This window comes from Pyrus communis, chromosome 3 (assembly GCF_041283825.1).
Source record: "Pyrus communis isolate YQ-2024b chromosome 3, ASM4128382v1, whole genome shotgun sequence".
NCBI lineage: Eukaryota > Viridiplantae > Streptophyta > Magnoliopsida > Rosales > Rosaceae > Pyrus > Pyrus communis.
This window is the reverse complement of record NC_142567.1, coordinates 2,415,888-2,435,459: the sequence shown is the minus strand read 5'-3', so window position 1 is coordinate 2,435,459 and position 19,572 is coordinate 2,415,888. Positions and strand designations below refer to the sequence as shown.

The following is a 19,572-nucleotide window of genomic DNA, read 5'->3' as shown; positions in this document are numbered from 1 at the left end:
TCAAGTGTCGACCAGTATACCTCGATTCAGTGTTCAAGCACAGATTTCAAATCGGTGTGTGGTATCACACAATATAGGGTCTAGGAGAACGGGATTGTATTGCGACTACAGGACTTGGATCCTCTCCTGAGCTCAAGGAGAGGATCCTCCTGACCAAATGACTTGGACCGTTGGATGAAAATCTAACGGTTAGAAACAGGGGGTCCCTTTAAAGTTATAATAATTATAGCTTTTCATCCAACGACCCAAGTTTTTTGGTCAAGAGGATCCTCTTCTTGGGCTCAAGAGAGGATCCAAATCCGCGACTATGTATACATTTTTCATAAAGCAGGCCATGTCCTCTGAAATTCTGAATTCAAAAGTTAAGTGCTTTGGCTCAGGAGAGATTTTTCAATGTGACCGATACACGGAATGTTACATCACATATCATTATACAAATGGTAGGATATGTATGCTAAAAAGTTAATAACCTAAAAAATAAAATTTCTCACCACTCCTATTAAAACTACTAATGTATCACTTGTGTTCCCACCACAACTAAAAATTTCTCTTTGCTCAAGACCTTTTCCGCTTAGTCCCCCTACACTACAGTACACTACATGTGCCTAACACCTCCCTATTTATCCGAAAGCAACAGAAATCACAGTCCTGCCAGATTTTTCAGCATCCTATGTCAACCGATTTGTTAACATAATGCATCAATGCCTGTTCTTTCTGTCGGCGACAATAGACAGCAGCCCCGAAACGCCGCGAGTCCAGACGTCGTGTTCTCTCGGGTTCTTGCACTCGAACTCAACAATGCCTCTCGCTTCTGTCTTCAGCCCAAAGTAACGACGCTGGTCTCCGTCGTCGAACAGGTGTCTCCCGGGCCATGCCGGCATGCTCTTGCACACCTCCAACACAACATCTGCGCACCCGAAATCAACGTTTACGTTAAAATTATTTCACATTCAATTTCAAAGTGCAGGAGAGAAGTAGGCTTACTCTTCTTCTTCTTGGTGAAAGTTCCTGCAACGTGTTTGCTCTTCATTTTCAGCATCACCTATAAAAATTCACCGTAGGATTAATGAAAAGTGACGACTATAGTACGAAGATTTTGGTTACGTTAGGTGCTGTCAAGTTTATCGACAACATATCAACAATCATATTTCTTCTTGCATTCTCAACCGCGTATTTACATTATGTTTCACTTTAGTCTCATTCGTCAAGTAAGTTGATTTTGCATCCATTTACGTGCACAGTTTATCATTAAAAACCTGAACTGGGAAGGAATTTTGCCTCATTTGACGGGTTGGAGTGACGGTGCTGACAACATAACATATAAGAGAGAAAAAAGTGCAGTTAACGGCGAAGTCTCACCTGTCCGGTTCGGTGAATGTAAACAGACACTAGTTTCCAGTGGAGATCACCTGCAAAATGCAAACCATATAGTTCAACTTAGATAAAATTTAGGTACCAAAACTCTTTTCTTTTTTTTTAAATTTAATTTTCATTGAAATACCTTTTCGTGTGCGTTTGAGGAGTTCAGTGTTGAGAGTTGTCCCACATCGGTGAGGGACAAGGTTTGCTATGTGCTTATATGGTCTTGGGCTACTCCCCATATAGCCAATTGGTTTTATGGTGGAACCTCAATTTCATCATGGTATCAGAGCGGGTTGTCCTCGTGTGAAGCCAAACGGCCACACGCGCTCCACGTCACCCAGTTGTTGTCCACGTGTAGGCTTGAAAATCCGCCACACGTGCGGGGGCGTGTTGAGAGTTGTCCCACATCGGTGAGGGACAAGGTTTGCTATGTGCTTATATGGTCTTGGGCTACTCCCCATATAGCCAATTGGTTTTATGGTGGAACCTCAATTTCATCATTCAGTGCCCCTAGCAAGGAGGTCTTGGTTAGAGACCCCAAGAAACGTAGGGTCAACAGGGACAAGATCGTCACTAAAGCTGCTGCTGCCGCTGCTGCGATCACCACCGTTGTTGTTGTTAGCTTTACCAGCGAAGACTCCGATTCCCATTCCCTTTTCCACTGGAATCACTGCGGATATGTTCCACGCCTCCTTCATTGCCCTTGCCTTTAGGGTCGCTGCCCCTCGTAAAGCTGCCATATTAGACAGATTTTTTAAAAGTTAAACATTATTAAACTTTAATTTGTTTTAAACATTATTAAACTTTAATTTTTTATTTAGAGAATGTTTTAAATCTAAAAAGACGTTTGTACTACATTTACCGATTAGCAAGGTGAGCAACTCAAACAGAGATGTACAACTCAGATGCACAAAATCGATCACATTGTTTTATTAAAAAATGCATCAGTAATGTGGAAAATGATCTTATAATTGTGATCGTTCATCGTACATCGTACGGTCAAAAATCATTTTAAAATTTAAAATTAAATATAAATAGTACTTAACGAAAACTGACCGCACAATGTACGATGAACGGTTACGATCACGGGATCCTTAGGATCCCCAGGAAAAGGATCTAAAATGTGATCAGATTAATATATCCAAATAGCATTATTGTGAGAGGTTATCAATGTGAAAAATATGTTATATATGTCACGGGGATATAGTACCTACATAAAAAACGTGACCAGATCACGTAATTAGTCATGTAAACTCTTAAGAATTTATTTCTGATCACAAGATAGATTCTATCCAACGATATAATTAGTAAATATGAAGCAAACGACAACACTATAGAAAGGACAATATTTTTAAGACCATCCCACATTAGCGTGTGAACGTTATGCGACCACTTACTAATTAACGCAACAAATAGTTGGCCAATGTGATAAAATAAAAAATGTAACATCTTTAGCAAATTTGGCAAGATTATTTTGTGTAGTAATTTATGAGCTAGGAATCAATGGTACCTGTGGCAGCAGCTGCAGTGAGAGTGGTAATATCGTCACGAGAGCGAACATTAACGGCGGAGCTGACGACAGAAGTAAGATGGTCATGGTCAGCTCCCATAGCCTCCGCAGCCTCAGCACATTGAGCAGCTACCAACGTGGCGGCACAAGCCACCGCCATGTCTGTCTTCCCTGCTTGATCGTTCTTTCTTGACCCTGAAGAAGCTGCCGTGCCTGCAGCAGTGGCGGCCACAGCGGCAGCCACCGCCGCAACTGAAACTGCAGCATGGACCTGCGCATTGTGCACCCTTGTCTCCTCCTTTTTCTTCTCTTTTCTATCCTTCAGCCATCTCCCCACCGTCTTGGCTCCGCCGTTAGGGGCATTGTTTCCATTTCCAGCGCTGCTACGGCTGCCGTTGAATAGGTTTTGTATGCTGTTGTGGGTTCGAAAATACTGCGTGCCACAATACAAGTCCATCAAATGAAAGAACCATGAACCAAAAAAATACCAAAGGTTTATTTTCTACGCTAAAACCAAGGGTTTTATTCCCGCTTTCTGTAGTTTCAATCATCGAATTTAGTAAAGTAGAGTTGTGAATTATTCCAATTCAAGGACGTAAGTCATAAATAGCACTTTGACGGATGTCCTCGAATTGGAACAAGTTCGCAATATTCTATGTGTACCAATTCAATATGTCGAAAATACAGGCATGAAGGTGAAATTTCATGAAAACTACAAGGACTAAACGATTTTTTAGGACAATATTTTGGTGAAGGGTGACGTGAAATCTGCAAGATTAGAATCAGTGCCAGGTTTACTTACAAGGAGGGAAGAAACCAAAATAAGCAAAGCTGCAGAGATGCATGACAAGGCAAGGGACTCTGGTTACCATTTTAAGCACCTGACTTCCTCAATTTTACACTCCATCCATCTTATCTCTCTATCCTTGAGCTCAAGGCAAAGCCTGGCCTGGTGCCTATTTTTGTCTATTCACTTTTTTTTTTTTTTTTTTTTGATATTATTTAGACTGGTGCTATTTACACATCATTTTTTAGTCCCACACACGTCTCTTAATTTTCATCTGTCGGATCGAATGAATTAAAAAAAATTAAAAAAATTAACAAGGAATAGGTGGGAGGTAAAAATAGTTATGTGGATAGCGTACCCATTATTTATAGGGTGTTGTTGAGATACCCACACATTCGTTTCTACCTTTTACACATTCCCCTCAATTCCAACTGTTGGACCAAATGAATTGAAAATGATCAAATGATAGAAACTAACGTAAATGTGTAAAAGGTAAACAGAGTGAATAGCACCACCCTATTTATATTGTTTTCTTTCGTATATACTACATATACAATCATATTAGAACAATAAATTTAGGGTAACTCACACAACAATTCAGTTATATAGCTATCGAACTTGTTAACCGGAGTCGTATTTAAAAGCTTACACTTACAAATCATAATTATTTATCGAACTCATCAAGTTAAATCAAATTTAAAAAGTTGCACTTACAAACAGGTGAATACTAATGAACCCTAATGCTATTATTCTATAATTATTTTTTATTTTTTTTTCTTGTTTTGACTTCAACAAAATAAGGCCTGGTTGATAAGACACCATGGCCTGAATTTTAAGGAAATAAAAAAAAGTTTCTTGTCTTGAAAGGGGAGAAAAGAGAAAAAGAGAAAAGCATCTCCTGTATTTTTCTGTAGTAATCAAAATATTTTTAATAAATAATAAAATAAAACTTAAAAAAAAAAAAAAAGATTAATTAATTACTGAGTAGAAGGGACAGAGATGTCATGAGATGGTGTGTGTATGACAGAGAAAGCTGAGGGACATTGACACATTTGGTCTCCTGGTATGCCTTATTGGACAAGAATTCTGGAATTTTGTTTAATATCTATTTTATAAAATAATAATCTAAATAAATAAAATCAAGAAGAAGTAGAAGAAGACCTTAACGACGTCGTCGAACTCATCGGAGGGAGAGACTGGAAGGCTATCTGTCTCTGCTAGAGAACCACCATTGTTCAGAGGTTCACTGCTGTGTGAGAGCCTCCCTGATGTCAATGGAGACAATTCCTGCAAAACCCCTAGAGAAATTAGGACCAAAAATGTAAATTGAAAACAAGAAAACTTTGAAAGTGAAAAGAACTCATCGGAATATTATTGTGGTGGTTTTCCTCATTAATAACGCAATATCATGTGTTTGGTTTAAAATACGGTCACAATTATTGTAGTTAAAGTTTTCTCGACTGATGGAACAACTTTCCGAAATGTTATTGTGACATTATTTCAAGCAAATGTTATTTTACTGGCTTGGAATACTGTTACAATTTCATCCCACTGTAGGTAAGTTTCTTTTGAGTGAAGTATGCACCTCTCTCATGGACTGTGACATAATGCGGTCAAGGACGAGCTGGGAAGTGACAGAGGAAGCAAAGTAAAATTGGTTTCCGGGAAGCGCCTGCAGCTTCTCTGCTTTTTCGGCAATGTCTTCAGGAATGGAAGGAGTGGTGGTGGTTGCGGTGGTGGTGCAAGAGGAAGAGTTGGTTGAGGACTTGGAATTAGCCATGCATGAAGGAGGCAGACGAGGAGGGTGAGACTGAGACAGAGCTTTGGAGACTTCAAGAGCAGAGGCACTCCATGACCTTGAGAGAAACTCCATTGGAACTCTTGGGCTTTTGGGGAGGTGGTCACGGTGGTTGACCGGACTCTGGTCAGTCCGGCGAGTGGTTAACATTGGTAGTGTTTCTTCCATGAAGTGGAAATGTTGTGGAGAGAAAGAGGTGGGTTTGAATTTCGTAAAGGGATTTTGGGATCAGGATATTGGACCATACACACACACACACACACAGTTGTTATGTTTTCATCTATCTGTTAGATTTTCGACACAGTTTATAACAAAAGTAGAGAGGAAAAGATTAAACTGTCAATTTGTTTCTTGAACTATTAACGTTAATTTTTATCACGTGCACACCATATTACTCTTTTTTGTGGACAAAAATATCACTTCGCTAGACTTTCAGATACAAAAGTTATAGAATCACACATATTTGCATAGGTTTATATTTTAGAAATCTAAAGTTTTTAATTATTTTAAAGAATGAAGCGATCAAACTACTCTCACATGTTGTGTAGAGGGAAAATCGGCAAAAAAAAAAAAAAAAAGGGTTTAAGTTGTTAGTTTTCCAATTAAAAAGTTCGCGCCCGGGTGGGGGGATGGGGGGAATCGAAAGTTATGTGATAGTTAAAAGGGCAAATTGGCAATTTACTTTAGAAGAAAATTCATACAAAGTATGTGGGAAATTTTGACAAATGAGCAAACATGGTAACTCTCGTTATAATATGAATACAAAACACATATATGTTATAAAATATAATAAGGAGGCAAATCCGTGACACTATTTTTTTTACATCAACTTTTATGAGTTTATTTTGTAGTGTATTTCAACAATTCAAACCGTATGAGTTTATTTTTTAATGTATTTCAACAATTCAAACCGTCTTTCTTTTAGGTATTCCTTAAAAAACCATGTATGTATGCCAAAAATTACTCAAATTTAAAACTATATGACTGTTGGATTAAGGTTTTAAGATTTTTTTGTTGAACTGAATTTATCCTTTTTCTTTACTATAAATAAATTAGGTCTTTGGTCAAATTAGATGCGGCTAAAGTACTTTTGTGGTGCCACGTGGAAAGATAAATATTTTAGCGTAACTTTATTCGTAGCTTATGATGGTGTGAAAGATTAGTGGAATAAATAGCAATTTTGTAAACATTATGTGTACACAAAGAGGTTTTAGGGATGCTTTTAGTTTTAGGCCCAGGAGGATCTGGGGTTCCTCAATCGTCCGTTTATCGTATATCGTACGGTTATTTTTTATCAAGTACTATTTATATTTAATTTAAAATAAAAATATTTAAAATAATTTATAATCACATGATATACGATGAAATGACATAATTTGAGGATTCTCAAGATCCTTACAAAGAGGATCCTCATTCCTTTTAGCCCCCTTCTAGTGTGATCCTACTTTGATCATGTGACTAATCATCTTTCTTCAAAGGAGCTTTTGATAAAGGACAAAAATGAGTTACACCATTTTTCATACTGACCCTCCCAAGCTAAATTCTGAAAGAGGTATGGGTTGCCCTTTAAAAATATGATATGCCTCTGAAAGTTGCATTTTAACTGCTTGAAGAATTGCTTCTATGGACAATGGGTAGGTAATTGCTAGGCTCATGCTTTTATATGCATTCGTATGGGAATTTGTCGTACTCAACACATGTTAGCATCTGTTGGCATACTTGCTCCAAAGCTATTAACATCAATCGACATGCTCGTTCAGAAGTTATTAACATCAATCGACATGCTCGCTCAAAAATTGTGGCAATGGCATATGTCGACAGGCATGCACTATGACTTAGCAAATGAACTCAGGCCTACCAAATCTCAATGAAATGTTAATTTGCATGTTATTCCATCTAAAAAATTTGCGTGATGCGTGCACTATTCTTATTGACCCCACCCAAATATATTTTCTGGATTCATCACTGTCTGCATGCAAACTAACCCTACCACTCATATAGCAATACTTAAAAATGTACGTGGAAGCTGATATTGATCATTTATGCTTATATCATACGTAAAAAATAAACGACCATATCATCTCATGCACATCAGGACTAAGCATATCACTTCACTCAATTAACAATGTTTAGGAGGGATTTGCAGACTTTCTATGGTGACATAGGCACATAACAAGAATCAATTAGATGTCAAAATTGGCTAGAATCCTTGAGTATTAGTGACCTAAGTGATTGTGTTCCTTAAGCCAAAGGTCTTCGCAACGTCCGAGGCCGACATGTTTGGGGGTCAAGACAAATTTCAGTGGAACCATGTTTTTCTCTCTACCGTTTTGAGACCCAAAGCTGCGCACTGGAGAGGGACCTATGCTAAAATGCGCGTGCCCGCTCACGTCATCATCTGGCTTTTGTATCTGTATAAATAAACACCCTTTTCATAAAAATAAAAAAATAAAAATAAAAATCTGACCAAAAAGGATCGAAAGGAAGAACAGAAGCAGCCCCTTTTTTTTAATCTGTAAGGCTTTTTTTTGTTTCTTAGCTCATGACTGTTGACTGGAGGGGACAGCATTTGTTCCCTTCGCCTCATTTTCCCACCACAGTTCATATTCAATTAAGTAATAGTGGGTGAAAACGTGAATTTGGTTAATTAGTCAAAGTAGTGTGTCTGTCATTTTATACTCGAGTTCGAATCTCATCTCCAAAGTTAAGTTAGTTGGCCGGAACAGTATGCCTGCTCAATTATTTCTGAGTTCAAATCCATGACGTAGAGACTAGAGTAGAGTAATTTATATTGTCACATTGGTAAAAGAATAAACAAACTCAATTCCCCTGGTGTGTGCTTCTCTATACACATGGAGACCGGAACACCGTACCAACTTTGCCTGGTTGAAACTATTCCATCAAGTTGTTTCTGCAGCCAGTCTGCAGATTCTGTTTCCTTTACTGCAGAATCAGTAGACACAAGTTGAATAGGCAAAAACTACAACAACCAGAAGCTTACTACACGCAGCTAAACATGTTAGAACTTCAGTTAATCTCGAGTAACCGGTCTTAAGTAGCTAAAGAGAGAGAGGCAATTGATTTCTCTCTCTCTCACTTGTAACAAAGTCAGAGAATGATGAGTTTAATAGGTTACAGGCATTCAATCTTTGTATTTTCAGCGATGTAAATCACATCGAAAGTTAGCATATTGTAATGCTATTTTCTTGGTAGATTAACAACTCCATAATTCACTGGTGTTGCATGAAATTTTGAACAAAGGTACAAGAAATGAGAACCAGTACTCACTGCAAAGTATTCAAGAAGTATATTAAAGCGTCTTAATTTAAATCTTCGCATTCATCCAAGAAGAACATGATCAACAAATCAGAATCCAAGTTACAGAGCTTTGTAGAAAGAAGGTATTTGATCAGTCTAAGTAGCAATTAGCGATTAGCATTGTAGAAATTCAAGGGACAGTTTTTCTACGCGGAGTAATTTCCGCACTCCCCTTTTCACTTCCATCGTTCCTCTATTTTTTCTAGTCATGAGATTGAATAGCTCAGAGGACAATCAACGGACATAATTTAGGAGAGAAGTGTTGGAGGTGAAAAGGCAGAGTGCTGAAATCACTCCCATTTATCTATTTGACTGCAAACCAGATCCACCATAGTATTGCTTTGTCGTTTCGCGCGAGAAATCTGCAAATGTCATCCCATCTTTCAACCGCAATGCCAGAGGTGGTACAATTTTCTGTAATTCTTCAGTTAGCCTACTTTGTTCCGGATCATCAACCTGTTTGATCTCTGATGATATCTCCAAGGATTTGTCCATGGAATAATCTGTTACAGAGAAAGTTTTGCTCCACGCCGGCTGCAAGAACACAACAAAAGTTTCTCTGCTCAAATTTTCGAACTTGGAATGCCTGCAAACAGAGTGAAGGGTGGCATGGAGCTTTCCTCGTGATATGATATTAGCCGACTCGCCAACCTGAACTATAAAACTCTCAGGAGAGGCCTTCACCATGAACACATTATCCTTTCTGGGATCAAATATTTGTAAATAAGTATTTCCATTAGGGTAAGCATACTCTTGATCCCTTTCTTCTTTCGCTTGTGGATGATTTGACAAGAGAAACATCGGAGCTGTCAAGACGGTGAAAATCCCATAGTCATAATGCCATTGCTGCCACAGGTTATCAGAGCAAATCCCCGAAACTTGTTTGCATTTGTCACCAATCCAATTCCTGCTAGAATTGAAGGGTCTTTTCGATGTTCTCTTCGTGCTCATTGCTTCTTCAACAAGAATGGAACTATCAAGCGGTGAATGATAGTGAATGAGACGAGCTTTGGCAGAGCAGGACTCCAACAAGCTCTCCTCAAGCTCATTTCCACCAATGGCACGATCACATACTCGAGCAAGTTTAAGGCCTAGCTCCATCATGCAAAAACCCAACTCCCTAAATCCATTTCCGAGATTCTCAAACTCATTCACGGATCCATGTTCTGAATTCAATTCGGGTTCATCAAAATCATGTGAATATTTGATTTGCATTGCGAAAGACCACACATTTCTCTCAGGGTTTTTCAAAGGCACATCACTCCCCAAGTTGTGATCCTAAACAAACACTTAGCTTAGTTACTTGGGCAAGAAATAAAACAAGGGGCAAAATTGCACTAGCAGTCCCTATGGTTCATTCGGATATTCAATTTCGTCTATATAGTTTATTTTGACATGTTCATCCTTATACTTTGGTTATGTTTTCACTTTAGTGTAATCCGTCCTCTAAGTTGATTTTTTCCATCCCATTATCCGCCACATCTTCTCATTCGAAAAATTCAACTCAGAGAGATTTGTGCCCAATTTGACACATTGTAATAACATTGCTAACGAAATGAAACTATGAGCCCGTTTGGGAGCTGTTTTAAATGACTAAAACCGTTTTTAAATAAAAAGTTTTTTAAACCAATCATTAGTTAAAACTTAAATTGCAAGTTAATCATGAAAAAACACTTGAATTATGTGCTTTTTGCAGGACATTTAAAGTGTTTTGGAACAAAAAAGGCATTTTACCTAAAAGCAGTTTCAGTGACTTGTGACTTAAATGCATTTTCCAATCGACCCCTATATTCAATGAAAATAAGGAAAAATTACAAGGACGAAAGTGAAAATTCAAGTAATTACAACTGCTACGAGTGCAATTTAGCCTGCAACAAAAATAAACTTTTTTTTCTTTATGAAAAATAAAAAGTTAATACCTTGAGAATGCCTTTGCGATGATTAGGGTTGAGAAGGGCGAGCTTGCGAGCGAGAGGGAGGAGGGCACGGCGGAGAGAGGCGGATTTGGGGACGCCGGTAATGGCGAGAAGGCCTGGGCCAGCGGGACCTAGGGTTTCCATTATGGCTTTGCTCGTCGACTCCGCCCTTTCGAGCTGTCCTGCCGACGACAATGATTCATCGTTTGACGACACGAGTACGAGATCGGAGTAGCGGAGCTCGTAGAGTTTTAGGACTTCGGCGGTTTCCATGTCCGTCTGCGACTCTGTCTTATTTTCTCGAATTTGGTCGGAGTTAATGGGGAAGATGATACAGAATGTAAGGTTCACTATACGACAAGTGGCCTTGCAAAGGATTTGGAACCTCTTCGAGCCAACTAGTCGGATCCTCCTGATCTGTGTTATTAAACCGTTAGATTTTTATTCAACGATTATAATTATAATAATTTTTAGAAAATCTCCTGTTTTTATCCAACAGTCCATTAACACTGATCAGAATGATCCGACCTCGCGGAGGATCCAATCCGTTTACCACCATAAAGGTCAGTCAAAATAAAAATTAAGGATAAAAGTACGATGTCGAAAATTATTAAAATCGACCTGTTGGCATGGACTCATATACAAAAACAATGATTTATAAGGCACAATTTGTTACGGTGTACCTATTATATGTCGGCGTTCATATTATGTAAGTTGTTATATATTTGGGTCACGAATATTGTGACGTTTTGTACTATTAAATATTATACGAAGACTTTAAAGAAACTTACACATGATAAGAAGATAGAGATAAAATTTGCAAAAAGAAGAAAAATAATTAACACAAAAATGAATAATATTTACTACTAAAAGTGTGAGTTAGAGTTGCTACTCAAAATTGTTCATTGCTAATTCATAGAGCTCTATGTTTATAAAAGCAATCATTTTATAAATCACTTTATAAAGATCACCTCTAAAAAAAATCAATTAAAACTAAAGTCGTTTAGTGATCGAATAATATAAAAACAGATGGACGAAATTGATAAAAACATTACGATCCATCTACGTATTTACTATAATAGACTGACTAAACAATTTAATTTTAATTCATTTTTCGCAAAGATAATCTTTACAGAGTAATTCCTAACATAAACAATTCAGATCATAAACACAATACTCAATGATTCAAACAAAAAGCGTTTTGAGTAGAAGGTTCTACTCGTCCCCGAATAGCCAAGCATCGTTCAACTAAAAACCATTCAAGACTCGTTTTAAAGTTATCCTACAATTTCCACTCACTTTGAGATCTTGCCACCTTCAGCATGAAGATATTAAACAGCTACTCTTTTCGAATTCCAGAATTCCAAGACGTACGGAATGTACATGATAAAGCAATCGCAATGCGAGAATGCAAACTAGGCCGCGATTTCTTTGAAGCTCTTGGCCAACCAAATGGCTGTTTCCCTCGGAGAAACCTTCTCGGGTCCGAATGGCTTCAAGAGCACTCCGAGCTCATCAAACCTTTCTTGTTGTAGAAGACGCGCACTGAACTCAAGCAACCCTTCCAAAGCCTCTGCACGTTGCTGGAATGATGAGGTGTCGAATCGCTGCTGTCGTGACTCGGAAGATGAATGGCTCGAAACACCAGTGGTAGGGTTCTGCTCAGGAGATTCACTGCCATTTCGAGCAGTTCCGTGGCTGCCATCAATTGTACTGGACTTGGAAATGGTTCTGTCTACAACCTGGACTATGCACTTGTCCTTGGTGATAGAGCAGTTGATGCTGTTCGGCATGGTAGAAGGGTATCTTGCAGATGTTGATGAAATTCCACGGGTTGGAATGAGTGGATCTTCAGAAGAGGCTAAGGGGAATTCAGCCATCTTGTCAAGTCGCGGGGCATTGACAGAAACGTCTGGAGACTCCATAATCCCAAGGGGACCAACATTGGCTCTATATGGGGTTTGCACAGCTGCAGAACTTGTCAAGAACGGAAGAGAAGCTCTTCGAGAAGAATGGGAAGTTTTTCTGGCTGGAGAATGTGACACCGGAAGCTGCAATCATAAGAGTAACAAAGTTGTCAAAATCAATATATAAACTCACCGAGTTTTATCCAACTTACTAATTTAGTAGTATGACTTACCGAATCACGTTTTGAGTTGACATGAGAAATTCTTGACTTTGTAATGTGCTTCCTGGGAGTAACAGAAACTTTTGCTGTTGTTGCTCGTGGACTATTAACAACATTGTACTTTGTGGACACCGACTTTCTGTTACCATAATCTTCCTGGGTACTTCCCACAGATACCTCGGTGAACTTATGACTTAAACAACCCGGGAATTCCTGTGTCCTCACACTAGAACATGGAGAACACTGTTCAGTTCCAGAAATACTAGGATTTAAGGTCCTATCATTGCTGAATGACTGTCTTTTCTCTCTGCTGGTACGAACAGGACTAGTTTCTGGCTCCATGAATCGTGTTTTCCTCCCATAACTGGACTGAGACCAGTCAACTGGGAAAGTATTCCGTCGGGGGCTATTTAATTTTAGATGAACCTCAAGCACATAAGGCTGAAGATGGGGATGAGCAAGCACCTCTGCAGCCTGACAAAACATGGATAATGTTGTGAACAAATCCACGTAAATGGATGATTCATTTCTATAAACAAGGCCGTGTAACTCAACAAACATTCATGCAATGGACATCATACATGACCTACTAGTACATGCAAGAATCAAATAAACGAAAATGTAGTCGGCAAAGGAAAACAAATAAATCAAACTTACACGTGGCCTAAGTTCTGGGTTCTTCCGCAGCATGCTTTTAACAAGACCTCGACTGCAAAAGAGAAGAAAACAGAGAATAGAGAAACCATGTTGTCAATCAACACATTCTGATTCATTGAATACCATATGCAAATATTCATTAAGCAACCATCATCACAAAGTTTCCTAGATTATGGCTTTTAGTTCCTTCGTTAGGTGTTTCAATTAAATAAATCTAAATTCTTCAGAGCGGAAGCAGCTTTCAATAAATATTAAATATCACACATTTAAGAAGGAAAAAAAGGGTCAAAATTTCCACCGACAATGTCTAAACTCAACTCAAAATAAAATATATAAATGAAGTTGCAATCATGAAAAGAACTTAAGACAGGCAACCGAAGCAGGAAATAGACTCACAATGCACCAGAGTACAATGTCGGAAGTGGAGCCACCATTGACTTGTTTATTTTGTTAATCAGAGATTGTATATCCTGTAGTCCGAACGAAATTCATAAGTCATCAAGGAAAAAGGTACATGTGTTTCCATTCAACTCCTCAAGCCTTAGATAATTCTTGTTTAGTGCCAAAAATACCGCTAAAAGGTAATACAAAGTTCACAACATTCCTTACTGAAAATTAGCAAACTTACAAAGGCTTTAAATGCTGGCCTGAAGGCAGCGATTTCATATATACAGCATCCTGCAAGACACGTTATACTGATATGTGTATATGGCTAAAAATAAGGACAAAGAAAAGGAATGGGTTTGGGTGGAGGAATATGCTCATTAAGAAGAGGGACACTTACCTAAAGACCAAATATCTGACTTAGAACCATAAGGTATGTCAGCAAGAAGCTCAGGGCACATATGACTTGGAGTTCCGACAACCTGTACATGGAGCAGACATATCATATCACACATAAGCCAGGGTGTAAATCTTAAAAGTCAAAACTATCTGTGTTGGCTGAACTACTTACAGAGGAAGCTAGATCATCCGAAGTTAACATTTTAGCGAGACCAAAGTCACCTACATATTATTATTGTAATTTCAGGATACAATTACCAAGAGAGAATCAAAAATGTGTAACCGAACTTGAACATGAATAAATTATAGCTTACCCAGACGGATGTCTTGATCCTTTGTCAAAAATATATTTGAACACTGAAGCAAAAGAAAAAGTCAGAGAAAACTGTTGAATTTCGAAATTGTAACTCTAAACTAATCTGTCCTTTAACTTGCCACTGACCTTGACATCTCGGTGAAGAATATGGTTTGCATGCAAGTAGTCAAGTGCCATCAACAGTTGAACTAACCATTGGCAGAGTTTCTGTTCATATCCAAATTTCAAGTAACAGACAAAAATTACTGGGGGTATCACATTCTGATTAAACATCTATCACACAATTGGGAGATCTAAAAAAACACGTGGAAAATTCACTGCAAATATAGCAACCTCTTCAGAGAAATGAACACCACGGGCCCTTTTTATGGCTTCTGCCCTGTACAGCAAGAGGCATTAGCATGAAAAGGTCAGAAGAGCGGCGGGGAACAAGGCCAAATCAAATAATTCCTAAAGAAGTAATGAACCGATTTAACAAAGAAGCAAAACTTACATGTCTCCTCCTTCACAATACCCTATAACAATGCACACAAAGCAACCCTGAAAGTAAAGGCATCCAAGCTTCAATTGCAGAACTAAAGAATTAAAGTAACATGAACAACTACCAACTCATGGTGGAAAAAAGAATAAATGTTCTTAAGAGATACTGACCCTTTCGACCCAGGAATCTTTGTATTCCACAATAAATGGATTATGAACCGTGGAAATAAGCTCCATCTGCATTACACCAAACCAAGATAGCCATTTAAATTCCAAACATTTACAGCCACCATTCCAGTATTACTTAACACTGTTAGCATATGGATTTAGTTGTAAACAAAAAATAAAGAACGCCGACCTCCTGGTGGGCAGATCTCCGGCTTCTATCAGTTTGACGAGCAAGACGGATCTTCTTTAGGACATACCTATGCACGTAAGTATGTATCAAAATTTAGTAAATCTATCACAGACTCGAGTAAATACTAGACCTAATTTGAAAGGAGACTCACTTCTTCTTTTCGTGCTTATGCCTCACGAGAAGAGCAGAACCAAAAGAACCCTTCCCAATCTGCTCTAGAACTTCATACTGCTCCATCTTAAATTCTACCAGTCTCACTCTTCAGTGTCTATAAAACACTTCTACACCTAAAAACAATGCACAAAAACAATCCACACATGAAGAAACAAAAAAGGAAAAACAAGATTAACCGCACCCGAAAAACTAAACACACAACAATTTAAATCATGAAGCAAAAATTAGTGAACTTTCAACAATGTAATCATGAAGCAAATTCACTAATTAGTAAAATTATGAAGCACAATTTAACCCTTACACAAGTTTATCAGTTTGAACAAGGAAGTAAACTATGAATTACACCATGGCAAACACAACCCATCAACCCATTAAGCATAATTCAATCCTTAATCAAGCTTAATCAGCAATTTAATCAAATACCCAATACGAACACGTGCGTCAATCCATCATAAACAAACTAGGAAAACAGCAAGAAAAAGTAGGATCAACAGTAACAGGAAGTAAAAAGAAAAGTACCCAAGAATCCAGAACAAGAAAAATACCAAGAAACTCGAAGAACGAGTGAATCTGCAGCTTCTTCTTCCTTAAAAACTTAAACTTTTCTATCTAAAAAATTTTTAAAAAAAGGGAGTTGGAGTGTTTATTTGAATTAAGTGGGGACAAAATTAGGAGATTCAGATAAAAGCCCTCCACCTACTTACCTCCTAATTAATTAATTTCCTAATTTTTCTCCATCAGATAAATCGAATAACAAGGTGAGCGCCAAATGGAGTAAAACGAAAGCAAAGCCAAAGAAAGCAGAATTCAAGTTCAAAATTTGCAGAGAGAGAGAGAGAGAGAGAGAGAGAGAGAGGCAGGTTTGGCCTCGGTTACGAAAAGATTCTGGAGAAGGACCGGGGAAATCGGGTGGGCCCACTGCACGGGTGGGTGGAGAAGGAATTGAAACTGCCAAAGGGGCCCACCGCGTACACGTCGAACGGTACTTTCCATTTTTAACCCAAAAGTGGATTTCGCCGGGTTTTTCAAATTTGTCGGAGGTCGGAGGCCTGCCCTGGTTACGAGTTCAAGTTAGTGGGTTGAGGCCCAAAGTGAATAGTGGTGGGCTTTTTGGGGAAATTGGGAGTTTATGAGTCGGGATACGATTCCATGTCATAACAAAAGTGAAGGAAATGGCTTCTTTTTTTTTTTTTTTTGTGTCCCTCCGCTTATTGTAGAGTACCTGCTTGAATACAGTACACTTGAAAAAATTTATCCTGAGTTAGGGTGGGTCGATTTGTTTTTTATTTTTAATACGAATGGGGAGGGGAGAAATAAGTAAAACTGAGACCTTTGCATCTAGTTTCATTTGATCTGTCTAAACTAGCAACAGGCACACACGCAATGTGTGCGCAACAAAATTTGTTTTTAATGTGAACTTTTAATTTGTTTTGCTTTTTCATCTATTTATGAAGTTTTTTATTTTTATGTAATTAACCACACCAGTAAAGTAAGCTTTCAGAGGTGATGTGAAAGTAAAATAAAACTTCAAAGAGAAGAGTTTGTAAACACGATAAATCTCAGAGGATAAATCCTATAATCGGTGATTTGGCCTGCTTACTAATGTACGCAAACAAAAAAATTATTCTGCCCTGAATACTGGCAAGTGGTAGGTTTCAGCGATCCGTGTTCAACAAGGCAACACAAACAGCATGCATGTTTTGTTTCCTCCCAAAATCCCAAGGGTTTAGGGTTTAGGGGTTCATTGCTGCAATTTATGGCGTACATGTATATAAGCCCATTTAAACATTCCAAATTTCCAACTACATCTACATGAATATTAAGCCAAATATTTATTCACATACCTAAACACAAGCACAAAATGTGCTAAATAAGCCTAGAAGATGGTGGACGTGGTTCAACTTTAATTAAGAGTGATTCCGTTTTACATACAAGTTTCGTTTTTGGACACTCATTAATTTTAGGCTTAAATGTTAGAATGGTCCTTGTGTTTTAATCACTGGGTCAATTTAGTCCTTGTGTTTTTAATTTGACCAATTTGGTCCTTGTGTTTATCTCCGTTAGCCAATTAAGGACATTTTCATCTAATTTCTGTAAAAAAATTTACAAATTATTATAAAATTATTTATTTGTTTTAAAATATTTAAAAATTAAAAATTAAAGAAAAATTACTCTCCTTCCAACTCCCCAACCTCCTCTAACGTTACCCTCTCTTTTCTATGTCACAATCTTTAATCATTTTTCAAATTGGAAGTTTTATCTCTTATATGTGTTATTTCTCATTGATTTGCATTTTAATAGTAAAGAGAAAGGGTAATTATATCTCTTATAATTTTTCTTATGAAAATTTTAATAGAGATTAAATGAAATGTCCTTAATTGGCTAATAGAGACAAATACGAGGTCTAAATTAGACCAAATCGAAAACACAGGAACTAAATTGGCCACATGACTATAACACAGGGACCATTCAAGGGAAGGGATGCATATATTTTTTTTTCAAAAAATGGAGATTAGTTGTGGGACTCACTTCACATCGATCTTCAACAATCAAAACTGTATATTGTATAAGTCTCGATTCATTGATCATCCTTGCAAAAATTCAATTTAATCCTAAACCATTTGCCTATTTAATTATCACGATGAAATTTCAATGTTCCTTAGAGAATAAAGTGTGCATCAATTTCTTTGAATTCAATTAGATGTCTCAAATATTTTCGATTTGGCTAATATTTTGCAAGGATGATCTATGAGGTGCAACTTGAAAAATAGACGGTTCAGATCATTAAAGTTAGATGCGATGTGAGCCCTACAATTAATCCCCATTTACAATATATATATATATATATATATATATATATATATATATATATATATATATATCTTACCTTAAAGGCTTCCCATATACCTATATATAAAATTATCATAAACGAGTAATTGAAGGCTGAGACTGAGGATGCAGTGCCGGTGGTTGAAACTCAAATAGCATATGGGTGTCCAAAGAAAAATATCATGAAAAGTTAAAAGAAGGTTATTCTTGAAAGTTCAGTAAATTGGGTCTAGAAAAATAAGGGTTTACAAAGACGAAACTTGAATGCACATAGAACCACTCTTAATTAGAGAAAACGAACACGAGCTTCAATTTTTGCAAATCACTTACTGACGAATATAATGAAAAGTTCATGCCTACATGACAAACTATGACTTCTTACATATAACAAGGAAGTAGTTTCATAATATAATTATAAGAAATGTTCTTGTATCCTATTTAATTTGTTTTCTTGTTGTTTAGACCAGATGGAGAGCCCTTTGTGCTCTCATGCTCATTTTACCGAGAATAATTTATATAGTATGGATACACCACCACATATTGTTCTGTGTCGATGAAATAAAGTCATGTGGACATAATTTTACTGATTTTATTTCATTGGTGCAGCACGCTCTAGTAAGTCGTTATCCACTTTACGAGGCCAAATTCCAAGACGCAACATAGACCAATATGAAACATGGGACAGAGACACATTTGGATTTTCTAATCCATGCTGGTTTGTGAAAGTAGTAGAAATAAGTGTAAGATAGGGTCAATCTGGAAACGTCTCAAGATATGAAATGCCCTACAGCAGAGGCTAAGGGAGTGCAAATGGAAGCCACAAGATCCATTAGAATATTTCTGCATCTTGGACGACATTCGTCTGCAAATGTCGTTTTTGTGCACACTATGTCGCTTAGGGTGCTCTAATGGTCACAGCAAGCCACAAAGGGTGTGTTTGTTTCTCGGGAAAAAATCAGTTTTCAAAAGTGTGGAAAAAGGGTTTTGGTGAGGGACAAGAGATAAGCACTGCTTCTATATCCAAGTAGAAGAAGAGAATAGAGGAGTGGTAGTTTCTTTCACTTTATTCTGTATGATTCTTATTGAACCAATCTTTACACATTAGCTTTTGTCTGGCTGCATGATATGTCAAAAGATACTACCTTCAGATTAAAAA

At 37.6% G+C, this 19,572-nt stretch overlaps 3 protein-coding genes across 8 annotated transcripts; all 3 read right to left on the bottom strand.

The window, feature by feature from the left end:
- Nucleotides 1-466: 466 nt before the first annotated feature.
- LOC137714120 (VAN3-binding protein-like) lies at nt 467-5,711 on the bottom strand. Of its 2 annotated transcripts, none has more exons than XM_068453405.2 (8): nt 5,245-5,711; nt 4,821-4,946; nt 2,873-3,305; nt 1,870-2,095; nt 1,502-1,530; nt 1,360-1,409; nt 985-1,042; nt 467-907 (listed from the first exon to the last, which is right to left on the bottom strand). In XM_068453405.2, exons 1-8 carry the CDS (start codon nt 5,623-5,625, stop codon nt 699-701), a joined length of 1,512 nt encoding a protein of 503 aa, XP_068309506.2. In that variant the 5' UTR covers nt 5,626-5,711; the 3' UTR covers nt 467-698. The 2 variants fall into 2 exon arrangements, with proteins under 2 accessions (XP_068309506.2, XP_088546704.1); XM_088690578.1 differs by having other exon boundaries at nt 1,870-2,080.
- A 3,066-nt stretch (nt 5,712-8,777) lies between these two features.
- Nucleotides 8,778-11,135, bottom strand: LOC137716398 (uncharacterized). The gene is made up of 2 exons (XM_068455845.2): nt 10,695-11,135; nt 8,778-10,053 (listed from the first exon to the last, which is right to left on the bottom strand). The coding sequence occupies exons 1-2, from the start codon at nt 10,962-10,964 to the stop codon at nt 9,076-9,078; spliced, it is 1,248 nt and encodes a 415-aa protein (XP_068311946.2). The 5' UTR covers nt 10,965-11,135; the 3' UTR covers nt 8,778-9,075.
- Nucleotides 11,136-11,775: 640 nt separating this feature from the next.
- LOC137715724 (serine/threonine-protein kinase Nek2) lies at nt 11,776-16,494 on the bottom strand. 5 transcript variants are annotated; one of them, XM_088690576.1, is made up of 16 exons: nt 16,292-16,447; nt 16,107-16,196; nt 15,565-15,700; nt 15,414-15,480; nt 15,227-15,292; nt 15,069-15,115; nt 14,909-14,954; nt 14,702-14,782; nt 14,574-14,616; nt 14,432-14,481; nt 14,261-14,342; nt 14,105-14,154; nt 13,873-13,946; nt 13,477-13,528; nt 12,832-13,293; nt 11,776-12,742 (listed from the first exon to the last, which is right to left on the bottom strand). In XM_088690576.1, the coding sequence occupies exons 3-16, from the start codon at nt 15,648-15,650 to the stop codon at nt 12,107-12,109; spliced, it is 1,842 nt and encodes a 613-aa protein (XP_088546702.1). In that variant the 5' UTR covers nt 15,651-15,700; nt 16,107-16,196; nt 16,292-16,447; the 3' UTR covers nt 11,776-12,106. The 5 variants fall into 5 exon arrangements, with proteins under 5 accessions (XP_088546702.1, XP_088546701.1, XP_068311166.2 ...); XM_088690575.1 differs by having other exon boundaries at nt 16,133-16,196; nt 16,292-16,433; XM_068455065.2 differs by having other exon boundaries at nt 16,133-16,494.
- Between the last annotated feature and the right edge of the window lie 3,078 nt (nt 16,495-19,572).